This window comes from Sturnira hondurensis, unplaced genomic scaffold (genome assembly GCF_014824575.4).
Source record: "Sturnira hondurensis isolate 20B ecotype Veracruz unplaced genomic scaffold, ASM1482457v3 Scaffold0022215, whole genome shotgun sequence".
Lineage (NCBI taxonomy): Eukaryota > Metazoa > Chordata > Mammalia > Chiroptera > Phyllostomidae > Sturnira > Sturnira hondurensis.
Genome location: NW_028094846.1, coordinates 11,420,543 through 11,442,663, shown reverse-complemented (window position 1 = coordinate 11,442,663; position 22,121 = coordinate 11,420,543). Strand labels below are relative to the sequence as shown.

Sequence of the window (22,121 nt, the reverse complement as noted above, 5' to 3'; positions counted from 1 at the left end):
ATACACCCGAACTAACGGGATCTAGAGCAGAACATAGACAGATGCTGTACAAAAGCACAACTGAAAGGTGTTTTGAAAGTAGGACTAGATGAAGTGACATATACATGGCTTTGTTAGTTACCTGAAACTCCTGTGATAAAAAAAGCAAAAAACCACAACAGTTGAATAGGGACCAGAGTCGAGGGCATGGAGTGAGGGTTTACTTCGGCTTGGAAGTAGTTGACCCGCGAACACCCTGGCTTTGAACTGCATGCGTCCATGTGTATGTGGATTTCCCCCAACATAGTCAGCTCTCTGTATCCCCAGGTTTCACGTGCAGAGTCAACCAACCACGGATTAAAACCAGTTATTTCCCGGTGCAGAGGCTGAGTACATGCACTGCTGTGTGTCATTCTGTACAGGGGGCTTGAGCACCCTCAGATCTTTGGTATCAGCAGGGCGTGTCCACACCACCGATTCCCCACGGATGGACACAAAAAGTTGTGAATTTCTGACTGCATTGAGGGGTCAGCACCCCTGACCTGTGTGGTTCATGGGTCAACTGTACTGTACTGTTGTTGTTGTTTTTAATCTCAGTGGGCATTTAAGCAGAAGTGCATGTTCAGCAGGTACTGTTTAGTACTGTGGTTAGTAGTCTGATTCTCGGAAATCCGTTGCAGAAACACAGATGTGGAGCCATCGGCCCACTAATGGTCGAAGGCGATCGATCTAAAGAAAACACAGACCAAGAAGAGGACTTCAAAAAGGACGTGAAAGCGAAATAACCTGCCTGAGACCACTCAAGTGTCAGAAAGCAGCTTTATTATATGAGCCCAGTTCTGTTTAATCTAAAGCCTTTGTACTCTCTACTGAAAATATGTAAAAGTCCATTGGAAACTGCAGTGTTGTAAGTATATAAACATCCCTACTAAGATAAACTGGCTTAACCAGTATCTGCTAAAAGACATGTACGTTAAAGTAGGTAGAGTTAATTGTCAAATACATACACTTAATGCACTGGTGAAACTTACCTTCATTCTCTGTCTACATAGAGACTTGAAGAGTTTTGTGGGTTAATTTTTAATTCTAATTGTAATTAATTTTTTGTACTGGAAACTTAGAAAAGAGAATGCTGACCTTGGCCTTACACTTTTCAAAGACAAAGCCCGAGGAAAGGCCAAAACATTCAGCCCTAGGTCCAGCCTTATTCAGACGCAGCGGTGCACGTGAACAGTATAATGACCAGTATTTACTGCAAGACTGCCGGTTCCGTGCCAAGGCTAGTTATCCCCCTACAAACACCACCACCACCTGGTGTACTTCTCAAACAGGACAGTCATTTCTCTGACATCTAACAGACTAAAAACTAACAGACGTCAATGGCACTGTAACATCATTCTGTGTAAGGTCAATAATTACACTGCCTGTGTTCAGAGTGATACTTTATTTTCTATTGTAGTCAACTAACATCAAGAAAATATCAAGTTAATTTCAAATGCAGATCTTTAATCCTTAAAGAAAAAAATACAAACTGTGGTACTTTAGTAATAGGTCATTATATTTTACATAATATAAACAAAATCACTAACGTATCTATATGCTTGGTTTCCTTAAGCTACAATGAACCACAGAATGGGGGGGGGGGTTTACTTATTAACAGCAAATAAACAACTTGAGAAAACAGGTTGCATGCATTTGTCCTCTACTGTCTACTCATGGGCATCAACGTAACCAAGCCTAATAGCCACCCCCGCCTCTTCCTTGCCCAAAGTAGCCACTCCCATAGCCCCCCCGCCCCCCTCCTTGCTGGAACCCTCCAGACCCCCTGTAGTCCCCTCCTGCACCCCCTCTATAGCCGCCTCGGGGACCCCCTCTGTAGCCTCCCCGAAAGGAGCCGGAGCCACCACCGTAGCCACTGCCCCCATAGCCACCACCGCTGTAGCCGCCGCCGCCTCTGTAGCCGCCGCCGCCATAGCCGCCACCGTAGCCCCCAGTGCCGTAGCCACCACCGCCGTAACTAGAGCCTCCCCTTCTATATCCACTGCCATTGTCGTATCGGGCCATCTTGGGAGGACGCGGACCATCTCCATACCTAAGAGAAGCACAAAGCCACTAATTTAGCAAAGCATCCTAACACTCTTCAACTAGTCACAAAATAGAAACACTCAGTCATATCTGAAATGTAACACATAGAGGGACAAAGCCAATTACACAAACATAAACTGAAATGAAATTTGCTACTCCAAAAAAGACACAAGGAGACAGCAACAACTGTAACCACCTGTTTTTCTAAAGTTCTTTCTGGTTCATTCTCAAAGATCTTCGATTCAGGCAGTGTATTCTTATAACTTGAAGACAGTTTGCTTCCACTCAGCTCAACTATATAGCATTCTTTTTTTTTTTTTTAAAGATGTTTATTTTTAGAGAAGGAGAGGGAGGGACAGATGGAGAGAAACATCAGTGTGTAGTTGCCTCTCACGTGCCCCCTACTGGGAACCTGGCCCGCAACCCAGGCATGTGCCCGACTGGGAAATGAAGCAGCGACCTTCTGGTCTGCAGATGGTGTGCAACCCACGGATCCACTGAGCCACACCGGCCAGAGCTCAACTACATAGCATTCCAAGAAATTTGGAGCTCACAATCAATTATTTCATCTTTATCACCAGATGTTTTCCTACATTAACTCTGGAATTTATTTTTGAAAAATGTCTTTGGGTAATCTGTTTAGCCTAAATCTAAATCAATTTGATGTGGCAAAGAAAGAAAATGAGGGGTAATGGAAACTTACAGAAATCAAGATGTTTTGCTAACCCCCATCTACAGACACCACCCCACACAGCCACTCCTCCTGTGCAGCTCAGAGACCAGCACGACCAACTCAGCACTGGTCAAGTCAAGGACGTGGCAGGGGTCCACCATCACTCCCCTCCCCCCGCCCCCCCTGCTCTCCCCCCTTTCATCCATCACCACCTCCTGCTGCTTCTGCTGCTGCTCCTGCACTGCTGTCTGATCTGTTCACTTCTCCCATCGCAACCCTCCGAACTATGACTCGGGGCACCACCACATTCGTACTTCCTCAATTTGTTCTCGGGAACGAATTTCTCTGCCAACTGCTGTCCTCAACAGAGCAGGTTGTATGTGAAGCCCCCAACGTGCCCCCCACCAAAAGTAATCTCTCCTGTCCTAAACACCTGCGAGAACTGCATGTGAATCTGTTCGTGACACCTTTTTTCAGTTTTGTTTTCAAAGAGTCTCCTCAATAATTCTTCCACTCACTGGATCTGCTGGGAGGGCCACTGGACCCTCGAACAATGTGGGAGTGAGGGGTGGCTGGCCCCCCACAAACCTCAGCTGTCCCTCAGTATCTGGCGAGCATATGTTTTAGGACCCCTCTCTCCCAGATATACACAAATCCACAGATGCTTATGTCCCTTATATAGAATGTCACAGAACAATGCACAAAGTCAGCCCCCTGCATCTGCCAATCCCCAACAGTATAGACCTGAAACACCGCTTTCAACCCACTGTTGGGTTGAACCCTTGGACATAAAACCCAGGGATATGGAGGACCATATGTTTGTTTTTAAGAGTCCGCATGTAAGTGGACCCACGCAGTTCGAACACATGTTGGTAAAGGGTCAACTGTGTGGCATCATCAATGAGCACACTGTTCCAGGAGCCACACTGCCTGACCTTGAACCTTGGGTCTTTACTTCTCTGTGCCTGGTTTCCTTCTTCATAAGAATAATGATCTCTGCACATCACAGGTAGATCAGGAAAGCACAGTGCTGGGTACACTAACTTTAAAAATGAACTCAGTTATAGCCAAAACGGGAAACCAGAATTCATAAAGCACAAAGCAATTTCAGATACCGAAATCTTAGTTTGTATATTAGTGCTTTTATAACTTATGTTTTGGGAGTGTGACTGCAGTGTTGTAGCTATGTTTAAAATGTGTGTGTGTGTACATATACATATATACACACACACATATATATGTGTATACATATATATATATATATATATATATATGGAATATATTCCATACATGTCAAACACCACAGTGTCTGCAACTTAATCACGAAGAGCAAAAGCAGCAGGTGTGTATGTGACACACACATAAAAGCAGGGTCACAAAACTGACGGAGAACCTCACTGAAGAGGCTACATGGATGTCCACTACACCATTCTTTGATGTAAGTATCAGCTACTGTGAAATAAAAGGTTGTAGGCATAGAAAACTTTAAAAGGTGGGAAAAAATGAAAGCAAATAAAACATTTAAGAATTAAAAAATATTTTGTTATTTCTTTGCTTTAAGGTATACATATTCTTCTATTTCCCTCAAATAAATCTGGACACTTTTCAGTGGAAAAAGCAGCAATGTAACCCATCGGCACCATCTTTCCTCTGGAGACGGCCAAGGCACCGTGGACAGGGTACCGCCTGGGCCCTGCCCCTCTGGCCGCCTGGCCCGCCCTGGCTTCACGCGGGAGGCACCCTTGTTCCGCTCAGACACTGCGCTCTCCACGTCAAAGGCGAGGCCCCCGCCAGCATAAAGAGCAGGACTCGCCGAAGGCTCCGGTGATGGTTAGTCAGCACTTTCAGCCATCCATTTTTAATTAAGGAACATACATTGCTTGTTCAGACATAATGCTATATATTGCACACTTCTACACGCATTGGAAAACCCAAAATTCACGTGGCTCAATGCACTGCAGAGGCCTGGAACCCACCAAACGCCGTGCCGCACATACTTCAAGGCCCCCTACAATCCCCGACATGCACTGACACACAGATTGTTAACGCACAGACAGAAGTAAACACCCTTTTTCTGAGTGTGTTAATCAGAAATGGACTCCATATTCAGTGCATGTCTAGAATTTTATCGTAAATTACAAGGCCTCTATCAACGAACTGTGGGAACTTTAGGCCAGTCTAAGGAACTACCGTCCTCTGCTTAGTTCCAAGAAAAGTGACTGTATACTCACCGCGTACTGCCAATCATAAGGTTGATCCCAGCGGCCGAGGGCCTAGAGATCTGGCGGATCATGTTCAACATCCGCTCATTCACAGGGTCCAGCTGGCTGATGATACTGGGCTCTTTGGTGACCTCCACAACCAGAGCCTCCATGGCTGAGCGGAGAGCAGTGATACAGGCAGCAACGTCATGTGATATTTGCAGCCTGATCCTACAATGGAGAAAAATGATGAAAGGGGTGTGGGGGGAGATACACAGAAAAAGACTGTTATCTCTCAATTCACACAGTGACAATACATTTAACTTCTTACCAAGTACCAATCCTTTCAACTACTGTAATGGCCCCCTCCCCTGCCACACCTTAGGCAAACGCAGGCATAAATAAGAACACCAATCTACACTAACGCCTTAAAATTCGCTGCCAGCTGAAGTTGTAAATCACAAAGTCTATCGAGCGAAATTCTGTTAGCAATACATAGCTCGCAGCATTCAGATTGCTGGGAGCTTTCTAAGTTTCCAAGAATATGACTGAGCCTACTACTGGCTGTTCATTAGGCTCTACTCCACTTCTGCCAAGTCATCTGTATACTTGCCCTTCAACCTCTAACCGAAATATAGAGTACATGATAGCGGTGCTGAGACTCACTACCAAGTAGAAACCATACTGCCGAGACGTAAAGGAATGAAGACAATGACCAAGTGGTACGGCACTTCATTTGGGCCACCGAGTTCTGCCATGTTTGTTTCACAAATGAAGTTAGATCAGCAGCTAAATTCGATCACACCTCGATGCCCAGAATTCCCTTTGGAGTTCCCATCTGAACGCCCATACCAGTCGTCCACAAGCATAATCTGCCCATCGGACTGGATTTTCTTGGAGGCGAAGAGAAGCAGCTGCAGGGGGGTGACTAAGGTCATGCCTTTAGCAGAGATGGCCCGGGTTCGAATCTGCAGGCGGAGAAAGAGTCAAAAGGTAAGAGCTGAGATTCCCACCACCCATCAACTGCTCTGTAATAATAAACGGCTTTGAAAACTAAAACTCGTGTTCCTACTGCACATTAATAAGTGAAGACAACTTTCATTTTCAGCCTAAGCTTTTCTAAATGAACCTTTTCTTACCTTTTCACCAAAAACAAAGAAGGGAGACGGGTACTTCATGTCCTGGCTGCTGAAAGGACAGTTCACAGACGACTTGTGGATGAGGGCGTTGCGCCCTTCGGTGGTGAGGATCTTCCGCTTCTCCTTGTGGTAGCACACGTTGGGGTACACGCCGAAGGCCAGCAGAGAGATGACCACATCCAGATTGTTGTCTGGCCCGGTGTTATTGAACACCTGTGTCAGCAGACAGTCTATTAAGAGGAATGGGGTAAGGAAAAAAAATCAGCTACGTGACTAATCTTCACACTGCACGTCAACTAAAGAGAATCAGAATCGGCTCCTCCTCCACCCTCTTTTTTCAAATAACCTAACTTCCTTTCTTCTAGAACTCTTACATCCAGATTAAGTTCAAGAAGAAATTCTGCTGAGTTTCCACAATAAGGAAACTAAAATGCCTGTATGTCCTTTAAGTCATCTATAACATTAGCAAGGAGTGATTATTTAAAAAAAAAAAAAGAGGCTGACTGGACCAAAGCATTCCTCCCGATGTTGCTCCCAAAGCTGCTCCTTCTGGAAAAGACAGAGAGGGGCGCCCTGAGGGGACCCCACTGTCTGAAGAAGGAGGCGGCCTTCCCCTCAGCCGCGCCGTGAGTGCTTCATTACTCCTTGGGGTTACGGCGGTGAGGTGTCTGCAGCATGGAGACAGTCTGCTCCAGACACACCTCAAGCCCGGTCTTAAAGCCCCCTCACTGAGCGAGTCTGGACATGTGACTGAAACGTCTGGTCAGTTTCCTCCTTAATAAAATGGGGAAATAAGGGCTGCATTCCAGGACTGTTGTGAAGATTCTATCCTATAAAAAAGGCTCTTCTCACCTCTTTTGATTTCATAAAAACGACAGAAAAGAACCACTTTGTTTAGTTTGGAGCTTAATCCTTTTAAAGTCTGCCATTGCGCCTACCTACTTTCTGTCTAATGGGCCCTCATCTGGTTGTGTGTCCTAGTTCTCCACGTTTTAGGGAATGGCTTTGTCTATCACTCTGGCTGAAGAAGAGAAGTACATACAACAGCTCGACTTCCTATCAAGAGGTGAGCAAATGGATCACTGTTTTTGCATCGCAAAAACATATCACAAAGTCCTCTGTTAACTGTCCGCACACTAAAAACCTTAATTAAAGCCACTTAAAAAGCAACCCGGCAAAATTTACTTCACATCTAAAAATAAACACACGGGCAGATTGATGTATCACTTCATAAACCAGTATTGGAAGTTACTGAACAAACTACTCATTCTCAGAGTACTGAAAACTAGACCAATACTCTTCATGAAATAAAGGATGGAAAAAACCCTCTCCAAGTAGCACAACTTTTGAATTATCTATCATCACCTATCATCTACATTAAATTTGAGCATCATTCCCTCTTGCTTCCTTTTTAAAATGAATGAACTAACAGAAGAACTAATTACCACCACAGTGCAGAGAATGAAGAGCTGGGTACACAGAAAAAGCACAGGTTCCAAGTCTGAGGCCGAGACAAACGCATTATCACCATCAGCAGGTGTCCTGCATAAATGCCACCCCCCCCCCCCCCCCGATATGCCTTTGGACCGAAAGAGGCTTACCTTCTGGAAATCCAGAATTGATCAGAATCTCTTTGAGCTGAACTTTGGCTTCCCAGGTCATCCTCAGCGTGGCCATGTTGAGTCTTTTGTGCTCACAAAAGCGTATCTCTGCTTCTTCTCCACCCATTCTAAAGGAAATACAATAAAGTCATTTTCAAAGCCCAGAGAACTAGACACAGATTAGAAACTAGGGACAGTTCGCCTAAATCTTACAACTGTCCTCTTTCAAACCCATACCTGGCATCATCCCAAGCTTGGAATACTGACAAAAGGGCCACGTGATCTGAAAATCTGCTTCCAGCAAAATTTCGATGGATATAGCCCAGACGCTTCCCTTCGTTGATGAAAGGCTCCGGGAAGCAGGTGGCGGCGGAGATGGTGCAGACAGCATCTCCCACACTGAAACAGAGACAGGGAAGCTCAGTCTCCACCCCACTCCGGTTCCAGCGGCTCAGGCAGTCCTGGCCAATGTGGGCCAGCGACACTATTGGCCATGATACTACTGCTTTTTAGCACTAAAACTGGCTTAACAAAGAACTTTACGACTGCTCTCTCCTGAAGTAGAAAGGGAAAAAGTAGTGAGCTTGGATATTAGTGGATGCACAGTTACCATATATTATGACCATGCAGTGTACATTTTTCCTTTCCTACTTTCTCTTCCCCACTCACAAAATCTCTTAATCTTCAAACCTTTCTGATAAACATACCTGTTTCCCTAATGCCACTTCCCTTTCAAAGACAACTACTGAACCAAGCACCTGAGAAAAGACGGCCTCTGAGAAACCTGAGCTCGTTCCCACAGCAAGTCGGGTCCAGGAGTCCATCTGCTGGAAGCGGCCGTCCTTCCCACTGCCTACTTCGCCCGGTATCCAAAGTACGCCACCTCCATACTTAAAAATGCTTGGTTTTTTCCTTCCGAGCCCATGTTTTTATGGAGAGGGGAGTAAGATTCTGAAACTCTCCCCCATTTAACTGTTAGCAATAAAGCAAAGCACTTACTAGAAAATACAGCCCATTATCATCATTTTTCCAAAACGAGGCTCGATGGGGAGTTTCGCCAGGATCCTTCCCAGTGGAGTCAACTCATCATTGGCATCCAACGCATCAAGCTCTGTGTGTAGGCAGATGTTTGTGAGCAGGAACAGCAACAGACACCCCTTTCACACGGGCGAAGACGAAACACTTCTTCAGAGAGTAAGGGGAGGAGAGCGCACCTAAGCCTTCCTTTGTCAAGCCCACTGTCAGCACGCGCCCTTAGCCAACAGTCTCTTCACTCAAAAAAAGAACAAAACCGAATTCTGGAGCACCTGCTATGAACACACACTAGAAGCTGGCCTTCTAGTCTATAAAGCTGAACGGAGCCCATGAGAAGTCTATAAACAGTAAGAGACATTAGGAGCAGCGTAAGTACCCACGTGCCCCAAGTCTGATGTCGTCTGCTAATTCTGGGAAACGGCACCCTGAGAACAAAGCTAAGGTTCACAGAGAAGATGAGTATTGGACCCAGGATTCCGATGCAGACCCCCTGCCTCCAACGCCCTTGTTTTCCTCACACTTCCATCCCAACTGAGATGAGGAAAAGCAGGTGTTCTCAGAAATGTATGTAAAATTCGATGCCACGAGTGCTTCATGTTCTGACTGTTAAATACTGGCTAAGAGGTAACACCTGCCTTTTCTCCCTTTTTCCCCAAAATAACGTTAGCCCTTTCTTGCCTCATGTTGCTCATTTTATAATTCTGATCATACTAAGCTCATAAGACAACACAGAACTATCAGTATCAGAGCCCTGTGGACTGCAGCTTCTTCTTGGCTCCTTGTTGAGTGTGACTCGCCAAGACAAGACCAATGGCATAATTAACCCGTGCTATGTAGGTCTGGGTCTGCAGGTACCTCTCAGCGTGTGCTCCGCTTCAATCACAGCATCCAACGGTGGAGGTTCAATTGCCTTGGCCAAGAACTGGCCAATTCCTCCCAGACGCAGAAGTTTTATGCTCAAAGCAATTTCATGTAATGGTGTTCGGAACATCTCTGGTGTCATGTGGGTTTCAAGTCTAAGAGAAAACCAAGTGTAGAATAACCATCCTTCCTTGAATATACACATAGTTGTTTCATAAATTCTTTGCAGAGAAATAGTAAGGAATATGGAGCTGTCCTTCCCTCGTGCTTTTGGAATTATCAAAGAATATTTCATTCATTCATTCATTTTTACGGACACACAAAGGGAGACAGAAACACTGACCAGCTGGCTGCCTCCTGTACCTGCCCCAACCAGCGACAGAACCTACAACCTAGAAATGTGCCCTGACTGGGGACTGAATCAGAACGATGCTCCAACCGGGCCACATGACCAGGGCTCAAAGAACGTTTTATATATATTGCGAAAACTCTCTCTGGACAAGACCCTCTCCTCTGGTAGAGCAGGGAATTTTGACCACACTTACCGGTTGAGAGCATTTTTCAGCTGGAGGAGGAGAGTATCCCAAACCCCTAATGTTACTACCCCCACCTATGGCTTCTACAGTTCCCACCTTCTAACAAACATGGGGCAAAACAGTAGCAAGACCTTTCGTGGGGATGCGGCTAATACATTTCCCCACAGCTTCCTCCCTACCCGACTCCATGCTAATTCCAGTGCCACTAGAAAGGATCTTACAGATCATTTTACCCTTTAAAATTTAAATACCAGAAGTTATTATTATAAATTAATACCAACAATAACAGCAGCTGACATTCACTTGGGGCTTACTATGGGCCAAGCACTGTTCTCGGCATTTGACATTAACTCATTTCACTCCTGAATAAATCCTACGGGCTAGGTAGTGCACCACCTTTCTTTTACAACCACAGAAACAACACAGAATGGCTACCTAGCTTAATCTCGTTTTATAAAATGAGAGGCCTAAATAGTGCAAATGTTTCAGTTCAGGCACAAACGGAATTAAAACCAGGTCTGTACAATTCGAATCCAGGCGCACCCCTACCAACTCCTCATGATGAAGACCCCCGGAACCACTACTCATGATGAAGACCCCCGGAACCACTCCAGTGACTCCAGCACGACCGGCTTAGACCCGCCTCCAACATAAGGCACGGGGCTTACTTACTCCTGACCCCGCGGGCACAGAGCAAAGCCCTTGTCACAGGCCTCCTCGTGAGTCGCTAATTAATAGCTGCTCTGCTCCAGCATGTTAGAGTACAGAACTTGTTTCCATTCGAGGACAATCTAACCCTTCGAAAGAACTAGGTATCACCCAAATGTCGCAGGCATTTGATGCTACAATAACCCTACTCTGACAATGACCAGAGAGCCATATGACACTGGTACAAAGACAAGTCAAAGCTTCCTTGGCTTTTCTCTTCAGTGTGTTGTGTACATCTGGTCAACGAAATTTCTCTGTCCCATAATACACCCGCAAAGCCCTAACTCCACCTTTGTTGACAACGGGTTAAAGCTAATACATGCCACATGGATCTCCAGAAACATACAACTAAATACCTATCTTAAATCTATAATTCAGAAATACAAGGGTTGTTTTAACCAAACATAAACATTTCCCAAGAGGCTGTGTCGCACAAATGGAAATGGACAAGGTATTAGCAGACTTGGACTGGGGCCCTGGAGAAGTCAGCTAATCCTCCTAAGCTTTAGTTACCTGATCTAAATAATGGCCTCTATTTCCTAGGCACATGAGGAAGATCATGAGACAGATGATGCTACACAGTGAAAAAAAAAATTCTATAAATACAAAATATTAACATTTTTTAGCAAGTCGACCATTCCATAAATATTAGTAATCCCAAAGTGATAGAGCTATGATGTGGAGCCACAATAATGTCCATATATTCTCCACTTGAATGCTTATTAGTTAACAGTAAGCTGGCTATCAAACACGCCACCATCAACATTTTGACTTGTTTTCATTCTTACTGCAGTCTTGTTTGTTATCCCAGGTAATAAGTTTCCTCCAATATACTTAACTGAAGGTATTTAGGCACTGAGTTCACCAAGTCATAGCAGAGAGGTGGAGGGGGAGGGTGGGGTGCAAAGAGGAGAGGTGTGTAAAAGGTTAAAAACCACTTCAATCTGTATTCCAGACTTGGTCTCACCTCTCAAAACGAGCTCGGCTACAGAGGTGGAAGCAGAACCCTGGCCGCACACGGCCGGCTCGTCCTTTCCGCTGCTCCAGGTTTGTCTTGGACGCCCACACGGTGGCGTAGTTGGTCATGTTGTTGTGAGCAGTGAACAGCTTCACCTTTTGCCTACGGAACAAAGAGTGGTTAATCTGAAGACTCATGAACTACCAACACATAACTATTGTAATTCTACTAAGCGGGGGATGGCTTCCAGATAGCCACGCCTACTGGTGATGTCTATTTGTGAACAGCACCAATGAGAATTGGACTCCACACTCTCCTGTCAACTTGCTAAAGGGCAGTGTAACATCCATGTAGTACTTACCAGCTGGAGGATCTTGGCTAAGTGACTGACTTATTCTGTGCCTCTTTTCTTCATCTGAACGAATAGAATGCTATTACCTAATGTTTTTTTCTTTATAAATATTCAGCAAATAAATAAATGTAAAGCATTTACACAGGATCCAGCATGTAAATTAAGTGGACAATTAGATGATCTACGCTATGATCTAAAGGGCTGAATGAACACGTGACACTTCTTGGGACCTCACCAGGCGGGGCCTGCTCGATCTTCTGAGGCACCACGCAGCCCCAAGCCCTTCGCTGCCACACACAGGTGGCTGGGGCGAACTGACTGGGACGGGCAGGAAAGGGCGGCACACTATTCGCCGTTCCCGAGACTGGGTGTTGGCGAATCTTGCCAGACTGGCTGAGGACCTTACAGAAGAGGGGGCCACAAGCTAGCCACATAACTAACTATGACTTTTTTGTCCTGTGCATCAATTACCACATAAGCACTTTACCTATACACAGTGTGACTTTGAGTTTTTCCCAGGCTTATCTCATACCAAATATGAAATCTGTTAGCTCTGAAATGAGTGTCCTATGGTATAGGTAGGACATCTGTCATGTGCCACACCAAACAGCATGCTGTTGCATGGAAGTTGTCAAGAAACACCTGGAAAATGCAATGAGCAAAAACACCTGCAGACTAGAGCAGTGGAAATCAGTTGGAAGTCAGAGTATTAAGCTATGTCACTTCCTCTCATAACTGATTTGTGATGACCAGTATCAAAAGAAATTATTAATTAGCCTAATAACCCAGTATATACAAATGCACAGTAACTCTGATGGCGTAAGAACATAGGATTTTAAAAATAAGGTGTTCTGCTTCTGTTAACTGATGGGAGACGCCCCATGAAACATTCTCAGATTTATCCCGGGCAGGTAGGTCCCTAAGGAGCTCACTTGCAGGAGTCAATGACGTAGACAACATCGTTTATGGTGATGCTTGTCTCGGCGATATTTGTGGACAAAATCACCTGTGAAGAAACAACATTAAGAAAAATTACACTTCAGGATTTTCCCATTATGTACCTGAAAAGACTGATTTTCTTCTGTGACAAATGACAAGTGAATTACAGAGGTCTTACAAAAATCAATCAGCCACTGACTAGATAACAAAAAGCTTACTAAACTGGGAAAGACGATCTTTTTCTTCCCCCAATTTAGGCAGACTACAATTTCTAATAGCCCTTTGAAGGCCAGTAACATCTGTCTAGTACCCAGGCCACTCACACCACCGAACAGGACGGCTGTCCTTTACCTTGGTCACCCCAACAGGTACTGGATCAAACACTTTGCGCTGTTCCTCCCGCGGGATCTGTGAATGCAGAGGCAGAATCTGGTACCTCTGGCTTCCTGTAACAGCACGGAGAGGTTAAGGTCTGTAAAACCACTCTACACTATGCATAGTTACTTAAGTGAACACACTAAATTTTGTTTTCACATACCAGCTAAGACACAAGCAAAAATGTCCCCTTTCTCTCTCAAACATGTGAGAATTCAAAGGCTCCTACCAAAATGTGGATTCATTTCCAAGTACTTCTGCATAGTGTAAATCAAATTCCAGCCCGGCAGGAAGACCAGCACGGCTCCGGGAACATTTAGGGTCTCGATGTACTTCAGCAGGGCCTCGATGAGCTCGAAAGAAGTTTCCTTCTCGTTCAGCTGAGCCATGCTCACTCGCGTCTCTGGGCCGTATTCATCGCCACAAATAAGGTTGCAGTTCGCCTGCAAACAGGGGAGGGAGGTCTGGGACTGCACACTGCAGCTCGCGAGGTCAGTCTCCTATGTCTGTCCTAATCTTCAGTGACACCTAGTGTGCTCGGTTCCGGCTAACTCGGTTCTTGCTGGTGTACAGAAGAAACGTAACGTCCAAACACATAGGACCTGTTGCGTGCTGACATACTGAATGTATCTACTGAGCAGCCTCTCCCATAGGACATGACTAAACTTCAAACACAAGTTCTTACATTTGACCCTTAAACTTCTAATGGCTCCTTCTACTGAGTATATTTTTCTCTTATGGCTGACTGTAAACTTCAGTTTTTTTTCAAAAATTATTTTCCACCCTGGCTGGTGTAGCTCAGTGGACTGAGCGTGGGCCTGCCGACCACATGATCGCGGTTCAATTCCCAGTCAGGGCACATGCCTGGGTTGCAGGCCAGTTCCCAGCAGGGGACTCACAAGAAGCAACCATACATTGATATTTCTCTCCTTCTCTCCTTCCCTTCCTCTCTAAAGATAAATAAATAAAATCTTTAAAAAAAATTTTATTTTCCTTGCTGATTTGTATGATCCTGTGTGCATCACTTTTCATAAAATTTATCCACACAAAATGCCTTCCTGTTAATTCCCAAGCTCACTGCCTACCACATAGGAAGTCCTTTAATTCTTAAATGAGTGAACTGCAGGCAGAGATTTGATCACTTTCATCTATTTCTGAAATAACTTGAAAAGTCTGCCCTAAATCGACGACAAACCACGCATTCAGGAATGAGAAATAAAGTTGTTACAACAGGTCTTTTTTTCCCTGATAAACTGTCCCCTAATTTGCTATTCATTTACATCCTTGGCTTTTTGATTAAAAATATCTAATCCCAACCCTGGCTGGTGTAGCTCAGTGGACTGAGCGTGGGCCTGCAAACCAGACGATCGCGGTTCGATTCCCAGTCAGGGCACATGCCTGGGTTGCAGACCAGTTCCCAGCAGGGGACACACAAGAGGCAACCATACATTGATGTTTCTCTTCCTCTCTCCTTCCCTTCCCCTCTAAAGATAAATAAATATTTTTTTAAAAAAAGAATGCTTTAAAAAAAATCTAATCCCAGGTTTATTTTCTAACAAATTCTGCATTGCTGGTTGTCTTACATTATTCATTCTGTTCATATTTGAGCTCCAAGATTAATTTTTATTTTATTGTTGACCCAACACTATAGCACTGTAAAGTAAGTGCTATAAAAATATGATTTTCTTTCTATGAAGAATGTCCCTCATTAACTTCCTAGTTTGTGACTCCCTCCGTGTGTGATGATGTTGTCACCTGTCTCTCTAGGTGCTAACGCCGCTGCTCCTGAGGCTGTACTGCGCGCACAGGTGGCCTGGACAGCTGGCGACAGCGCAGGTTCTGATTCAGCAAAGCTGGGCAGGGCACCAGGGTCTGCCTTTCCTCCACTCAGTGACCCAGGTGCTGTGCCCCTTAAACATCTTACTATTTCTCTTCTTTATCTTTTTACTTTTTTTGCCAGAGATTATTTGACTCATGGTATGAAAAGAGCCTGTCAGTGAACATGAAACTCTTTGGAGTGACACTATCCACTCAAAGATAGACATTATAGTCAGTTTTTTAAGAAGTTTTCTGTAATGCTAACTTTACTGCATGTTTTTACTAAAATCCATTCTCTTCTCTGTGACAATAATGAGCCCACAATGAAAATTCTTCATGATCCCTGGCTGGTGTGGCTCAGTGGATTGAGCACTGGTCCGTGAACCAAAGGGTCGTTGGTTCCATTTTCAGTCAGGGCACATGCCTGGGTTGTGGGCCATGAAGGAAGTAACCACACATTGATGTTTCTCTCCCTCTTTCCCCGCCGTCTAAAAATAAATGAAAAATCTTTAAAAAAACCTTCATGAAATTCACTTACATCCTCCTCCTCGCCACAATCGTCATCCTTCTCCTTCTTCTTCTTGTCCTTTGGCGGAGGAATGAAGTGTGTCATCTGAATGCAGTCTTCCAGAAAGTACTCTGCAGGGACAGTCCAGCCCAGTGAGTGCTATCAGCTTTCAAAACAGAGATGTCTCTAAACTCACTTACTAATTCATAATTCAAAATTGCCTAATAGCCACCACCTGGGTTCTTCTTGGTAGCTGTGAAACTACCACGCATTCCAGGGGCAAAACCTCCTTTTCCTAATCTCACTCAGTGTTCCCATCTCTCAAAACTAAAAGGGGAGTTACCCAAAGCCAGTCAGGGTACCCTCCACACACAAAGTCCAATCCAAACTCAGGGTTGCCTGCTGTGCACGTTCACTGTTGTACACTCCCCCATGGCGTAGCAGTGACACATAGAAAGAAATAACAATACAATAATATGCCATGGTCCACCCATCCTCTAGAAGGATGTGCACCCAAAGTGGGTTCCGTTTAGTCAATCTGCTGGAACATCTGCTGACCAATTACACTCCTGAGGTTCTCTGATGGGCCCAGAAGTGTCACATAATCTAAACATTTGTTTGCCCCCTACGTGCCAAGAGCCCAAAGTGCCACTCTCATCACATATCCAAAGTACACGCGATCACCATGACTTGTTACTGATGTTGTTAAACTTGATCACCCGAGACAGTGTTTGCCAAGTCACTACACTGTAAAGTTACACTTGCCTCCCCCTTGCCCCACTTCACTCTTTGTAAACAAGTCATTCAGTGCAGCACACTCAAGGGACAAGGAGTTAAGTCCCACTTTTTTTAAATCCTCACCAGAGGACATACTTAGGGAAACATCTCCATGAGAGAAACATCAGTCTGTTGTCTCTCGCACACGCCAGGACTAGGAATCCAACAGAGACCTTTCGGTCTTCCGGATGACGCTCCAGCTGAGCCAACCAGCTAGGGCAAGCCCACTTTTTCGGGGAGAGTTATCTATATACGTATTTTGGAATTCTTCTGTATGAGAGACTTGTCTTTATTACCCATTTATTTATTTAGCTATCATATAGATTCAACAGTACTGTTTTACAGAGTTATAACCTCAGGTTGCTATTTTTTTTTTTGGCTCGACCTCTTGCAACCTTGGCCATGGAGCTCTCTGCCCTGTTGGCTCCCAGGTCCCTTTTCTCCACCGTTTTCTCTTTTCAAGCACTNGTCTTCCGGATGACGCTCCAGCTGAGCCAACCAGCTAGGGCAAGCCCACTTTTTCGGGGAGAGTTATCTATATACGTATTTTGGAATTCTTCTGTATGAGAGACTTGTCTTTATTACCCATTTATTTATTTAGCTATCATATAGATTCAACAGTACTGTTTTACAGAGTTATAACCTCAGGTTGCTATTTTTTTTTTTTTTGGCTCGACCTCTTGCAGCCTTGGCCATGGAGCTCTCTGCCCTGTTGGCTCCCAGGTCCCTTTTCTCCACCGTTTGCTCTTTTCAAGCACTTCCTTACTTTCCGGCACTACAAGATACTCCAGGCTCATCCTGTATACCCCCGCCTTAATCTTAGAATCACAATTTCTCCATGGACGTCTGGTTCTTTAACTGGAAAATGGTATTGAAAGTAAGATCTGGGTGTTGGCATGTTCCTTGCTACTGGGGTGTCATTACTTCTAGGACCGCTCAGCAGACAGAGCTGGGAATGCATACACACACACATTTATGTGTATGGAGATGTATACACACATATTAACTCACGCATTCATTCATTACAATTATTTGTTATGTATCCATTTGTACTGATACAAATCTATCCATCCATTTGTATCTAAACACTAGTTCTTACCGATGTCCCCAATTATAATCACCGTTCATTTGAGAGGAACTGCCTGGGATCCAGCAGTTTGCTCCACTGACTCAGTCCCTGCTGGGTTTTGCAGCCAGAAATCCTAGACTTATCTTCCTGGCACCGGACCCCCGGGCTGGGGGTGGGGGGCCTGGTGTGCAGCCGGGACTCCTCGCTCCCCAGACATTCCTCCCGAATTTTTATCCGCACGTGCATGTGGGGCCAGCCAACCCCACAGCCCCGCCCCCTACCAGTCTGGATGGGTGTGGTTTATCTCATTCTGCAGCTCTCAGACTTCCACTCACCTCCATTTCTGATGGTTCTGAGTGACGGCTATTCTGGAGTTTAGCTGTAATTCTGATGTGGTTGTGTGAGGAATTTACCTACACCTCCATCTTGACTGAAAGTTCCTACACTGGTTGTTTCAGAGCTACCCGTACTTTTCAAAAACTAGCACCCTGAAATATTCACTCATCATTTCAAACTGCATACCTTGTAGCTTATTTACATGCCCTCAATTAGACCGTGTCGTAATTCACTGCTTTAACCCGAGCTACTAGAAAACAGTGGTGACGAAAATCTTTTAAAAGTAAAGATTTAATTATAACCATCAGAATCTTAACTACTGAAATACTTAACCTTGAAATACCTTACTCATTTCAAGTCTGCCTGCTCCGGCTCTAAGAAAAATTCTCTTGCCCTGGCTGGCGTAGCTCAGTGGATTGAGCGCGGGCCTGCGAACCAGACGATCGCGGTTCGATTCCCAGTCAGGGCACATGCCTGGGTTGCAAACCGGTTCCTTGCAGGCTAAGTACCAGCAGGGGATGCACAAAAGGCAACCATACATTGATGTTTCTCTCCCTCTCTCCTTCCCCCCTAAAAATAAATAAAAATCTTAAAAAAAAAAAAAATTCTCTTAATTTGACCCTGGCCACGTCAACTTTTAACAGAATTTACCACAACCACCTATAGATCATATTGATTTACCCTTGACCGTAATAATTTGAAAAGTTTGGCTATACAGGGTAGGGCATTTACTAGCTACGCAAACTCTGCACGCAGCGGATGAAACCTGTTCTCCCCTCACACTGCCCCCACTCCTGCTTTACCGCAACAATGCTGTGATACACAGATACAAACGTGGCCTGTATTTTAATGCCCTTTAACCCACAAAGGACATTTTCTTCATCTCCAGAATTAAGAAACTAATGAGTTATGCTCCTCAGGAGCGCAGGAGATCCTCGCCCTCCCAGCCCACCCCCAAATGATTTACCTTGAACCGGGAAAGTCCTCCCATAAACTTCAATGATGGGGCAACTGAAGAAATAGTCACAGAACATGGTGGTATCAATGGTAGCTGACATGAGAACAATGCGAACCTCAGGGTAAGCCTGAACCACGTCACGCAGCACTACCAGAAGGAAGTCTGTCTGTTCAAACACAAACAAAAAAAAATTTGCATTTTTTTGTTTTGCACTATCCACTCAAAGATAGACATTATAGTCAGTTTTTTAAGAAGTTTTCTGTAATGCTAACTTACTGCATGTTTTTACTAAAACCCATTCTCTTCTGTGACAATAATGAGCCCACAATGAAAGTTCATGAGCCCTTCATGTTGCATTAGAAAGTCCTTGCTAGTAAGATGCACCCAAAAGATTTATGTGACTTTTAGAAGTCTCATATAAAGGGTTACCGTGGAATGCAGTAACAGCATTTTAAATAACAGTCCTAGGCTAACAGCTGTGAGAATTAAAGAGGAGTGCTATTTGGATAGGGAAGAGGAAAAGATATAAACGACAGCAAAGACTTTATCTCAAAGTTTTCAGTAAAATTTACATTTGTAGGCACAAACTTCAACTAGAAAAATAGGGAAACCAATGATGAGCCAAAAATCAGTTAACTAATCACATATAAAGCAAATATTAAAACTGACGAAAAGGTCCTAGCTGGTTCATTCAAACACCATGTTGGCCAAGACATTTATTATTTAATAATGTAAAGTATCCATGAAAAGACCCACAAAAACCCACGAAAGCCAGAACTCTGATACCACTTTTCTCTAGCTGTGAGGTTCCCTAGCCCATCCCTTCTGCCCAACTGCAGAAACCCACCACGCTACACCTGTTTAGTGTATGTAGCTACACCTTCATTCCTTTAGTGTATGCAGCTTTCCTCTCATCTATACGGATGCTTATGTTTTTAAGTTTCCTTTTCCTTAGCTTTATTAAATATTTTATATAATCTTTGGGAATTCCCCCTCTCATATACTATAAGCACTGCTAAGATTCAGCCACGTTGCTAGCTATTCTAACGACTGTGCAATACCCCAATGTGTGACTACACCAACTGATTCACCAGCAGGTATGTGGTGATACCCACTGCAGGTTTCTAGGCTGTTTCCAGGATTCTGCTGTTGTGAACACCTGCTCTTGGGAACATTCGTGTTCATGTCTCCTGCTGTACACACCACGTTGCTACGGGTAAGTGCGCATGCTAGCTCTTACTGTTCACTGAGATTACACTTTACAATAAGAGGTCTTTACTTTCAGGATGCGTTGAGTTTAACAAAGAAAAAAGGGTTTAATGGCCTCACTAAAAAAGATGTCCAAGTTCATGGTTTTGAAAGAAGATGTAAGCAGTGCAGAAAGAAAATGAAAGCAGACATTCCATTTGGACTTATTTTTATTCAGAACATCAGTGCTGGGCCCTCCCCAGAGGCTCAGTTACTTACATTGATATCTCTCTCGTGTATCTCATCCACAATCACGTGACTGATCCCGCGAATGCCTGCCTCTAGCTTTCTCAGGAGCACACCTGGGAAAGAAAACCAGAGCCACGGCTGAAGATGAGTTTCTATGCTGATTAAGCAGGGAGAAAAGTGGAGAGAAACAAATTTCTAGAAAATCAACTCTGCTTATATAATAATCAACTAATATAACCTCAACAGCACTGTAAGAAAGAAACAATCATCTGCACACTTAAAATTATTTAACAGGTAATGGTGCACTCTGAAATATATGTATCTGATGAAAGGAGAATTTAGAGATAGAACTCTAAACCTCACTTTTCCTAAGCTGCAGTGCCCAGCAAATGCATCACGCTCCCAGAGTCCTATGTAAACAAGAATTCTAAGACCGGCTCCTTGAGTTACTATTTCCAGCCATCCTGTGAGATTACCGAGTTTTCATCAAAAATAGCACAATATAACCCCCAAACGAAAGACCACAATAAAACACATCACTGACCTACAGTACAAAACATTATGCTGGCGTGAGGGCGGGGAAGTATGGACTCAAACCGCACACTGTAGCCGCAGCTTTTGCCAGGCTCCTCTCCTCTCTCGTAGGCAACTCGCTCCGCCACAGAAACGGCACTGATTCTCCTGGGCTGAGACCCAAAAAAACAAAAACAAAAACAAAACAAACAAAACCAACAGAAGAAAGAAGTGATTTAAAAGCCACAAAATTACATTTGTTTAGAGGGTTACTTATTTATCAGAGTAAGTATGTCCCACCGCAAGCTCAGTAATCAACAGTAACAGTGACGATATCTTGAGGAAGCTCCAAAGTTTTTTTTTAAATTTCAGGACAAAAAAAAAAAAAAAAGAAAAAAAAAACACATAAATCTATGGCAGACCTTTAAAAATGCTGTTTTTCATTTTGCATATAAAGTGATCCCAAGATTTTTATTAAAAAAAACTTCTTCCCCATTGGCCTGAACTATTAATGATACTCAGAGTGATTTTCCAGTAGGAAAGGGGGGACTGGAAAATCTTGTAACTGCCCACCACAGCGCAGACACATTTAAAGCAATTGAACTAAGACGGGGGGTAAGAGGGTGGGGACGATCTCCTTGCCGTGCCCGCCGTGGCACCTTTCACTCACATATTAACACAAAGGAGGCAAACTCGCTGCGTGTTTGCATGAGCTGCCACACCAGGTGCCAGACAGGGCACTGAAATGACTCCCGTTGTGATGAGCTCCCATAGCGGAGAAAACATTACGTACATGACTATTCCCAGCAATACATACGCTGGATCCTAAGGGGACTGCTACGGGTTAATGTTTTAAGTGTTGGGCCCTGATTCTTCCGAAAACTTGTCTGAAGTGTTCCATAACTTCCAAGTGTGCAAAGCAGTATCCATTTGCTGGGTACTATGCCCTAAGGATATGGAGGTACAGGAAGATTGTAAAGACTGAATGCTTCTAAGCCTCTCTGACTCTGATTTTGTCAGAGTTCCTGATGGCAGCTTATAGTTTAGTTCCTTAAGAAAACTTTTTCTGAGTTTTGTATCTAGTTAAGTACCTATACGAAGATATCCCAGATTATGACATGACTAGTTAGAAAACTAGAGGCTGACAGAATCTTAAAAAAAAAAAAAAAACACTGTAACTTTACTAGAACTTTGAATTAATTACAAAACATAATGATTATTTTCTATATTCCTAATACAAGAATCCATCAGGGCATGGGGCTA

At 44.1% G+C, this 22,121-nt stretch overlaps 1 protein-coding gene across 3 annotated transcripts in view; it reads right to left on the bottom strand.

Moving 5' to 3' along the window:
* Window positions 1-1,438: 1,438 nt before the first annotated feature.
* Window positions 1,439-22,121, bottom strand: part of DHX9 (DExH-box helicase 9) — a 42,955-nt gene continuing 22,272 nt past the window's right edge. For all 3 annotated transcript variants that reach the window (XM_037035257.1, XM_037035256.1, XM_037035259.1), the window contains 16 exons: window positions 20,890-21,031; window positions 20,376-20,458; window positions 18,918-19,074; window positions 15,799-15,899; window positions 13,672-13,885; window positions 13,419-13,513; window positions 13,061-13,134; window positions 11,786-11,938; window positions 9,569-9,729; window positions 8,678-8,789; window positions 7,916-8,077; window positions 7,679-7,806; window positions 6,078-6,307; window positions 5,791-5,906; window positions 4,969-5,169; window positions 1,439-2,071 (listed from right to left, as the gene is read on the bottom strand). In XM_037035257.1, coding sequence (XP_036891152.1) covers window positions 1,717-2,071; window positions 4,969-5,169; window positions 5,791-5,906; window positions 6,078-6,307; window positions 7,679-7,806; window positions 7,916-8,077; window positions 8,678-8,789; window positions 9,569-9,729; window positions 11,786-11,938; window positions 13,061-13,134; window positions 13,419-13,513; window positions 13,672-13,885; window positions 15,799-15,899; window positions 18,918-19,074; window positions 20,376-20,458; window positions 20,890-21,031 — 2,484 coding nt within the window. In that variant the 3' untranslated portion in view covers window positions 1,439-1,716. The remainder of the gene's footprint in view (window positions 2,072-4,968; window positions 5,170-5,790; window positions 5,907-6,077; window positions 6,308-7,678; window positions 7,807-7,915; window positions 8,078-8,677; window positions 8,790-9,568; window positions 9,730-11,785; window positions 11,939-13,060; window positions 13,135-13,418; window positions 13,514-13,671; window positions 13,886-15,798; window positions 15,900-18,917; window positions 19,075-20,375; window positions 20,459-20,889; window positions 21,032-22,121) is intronic.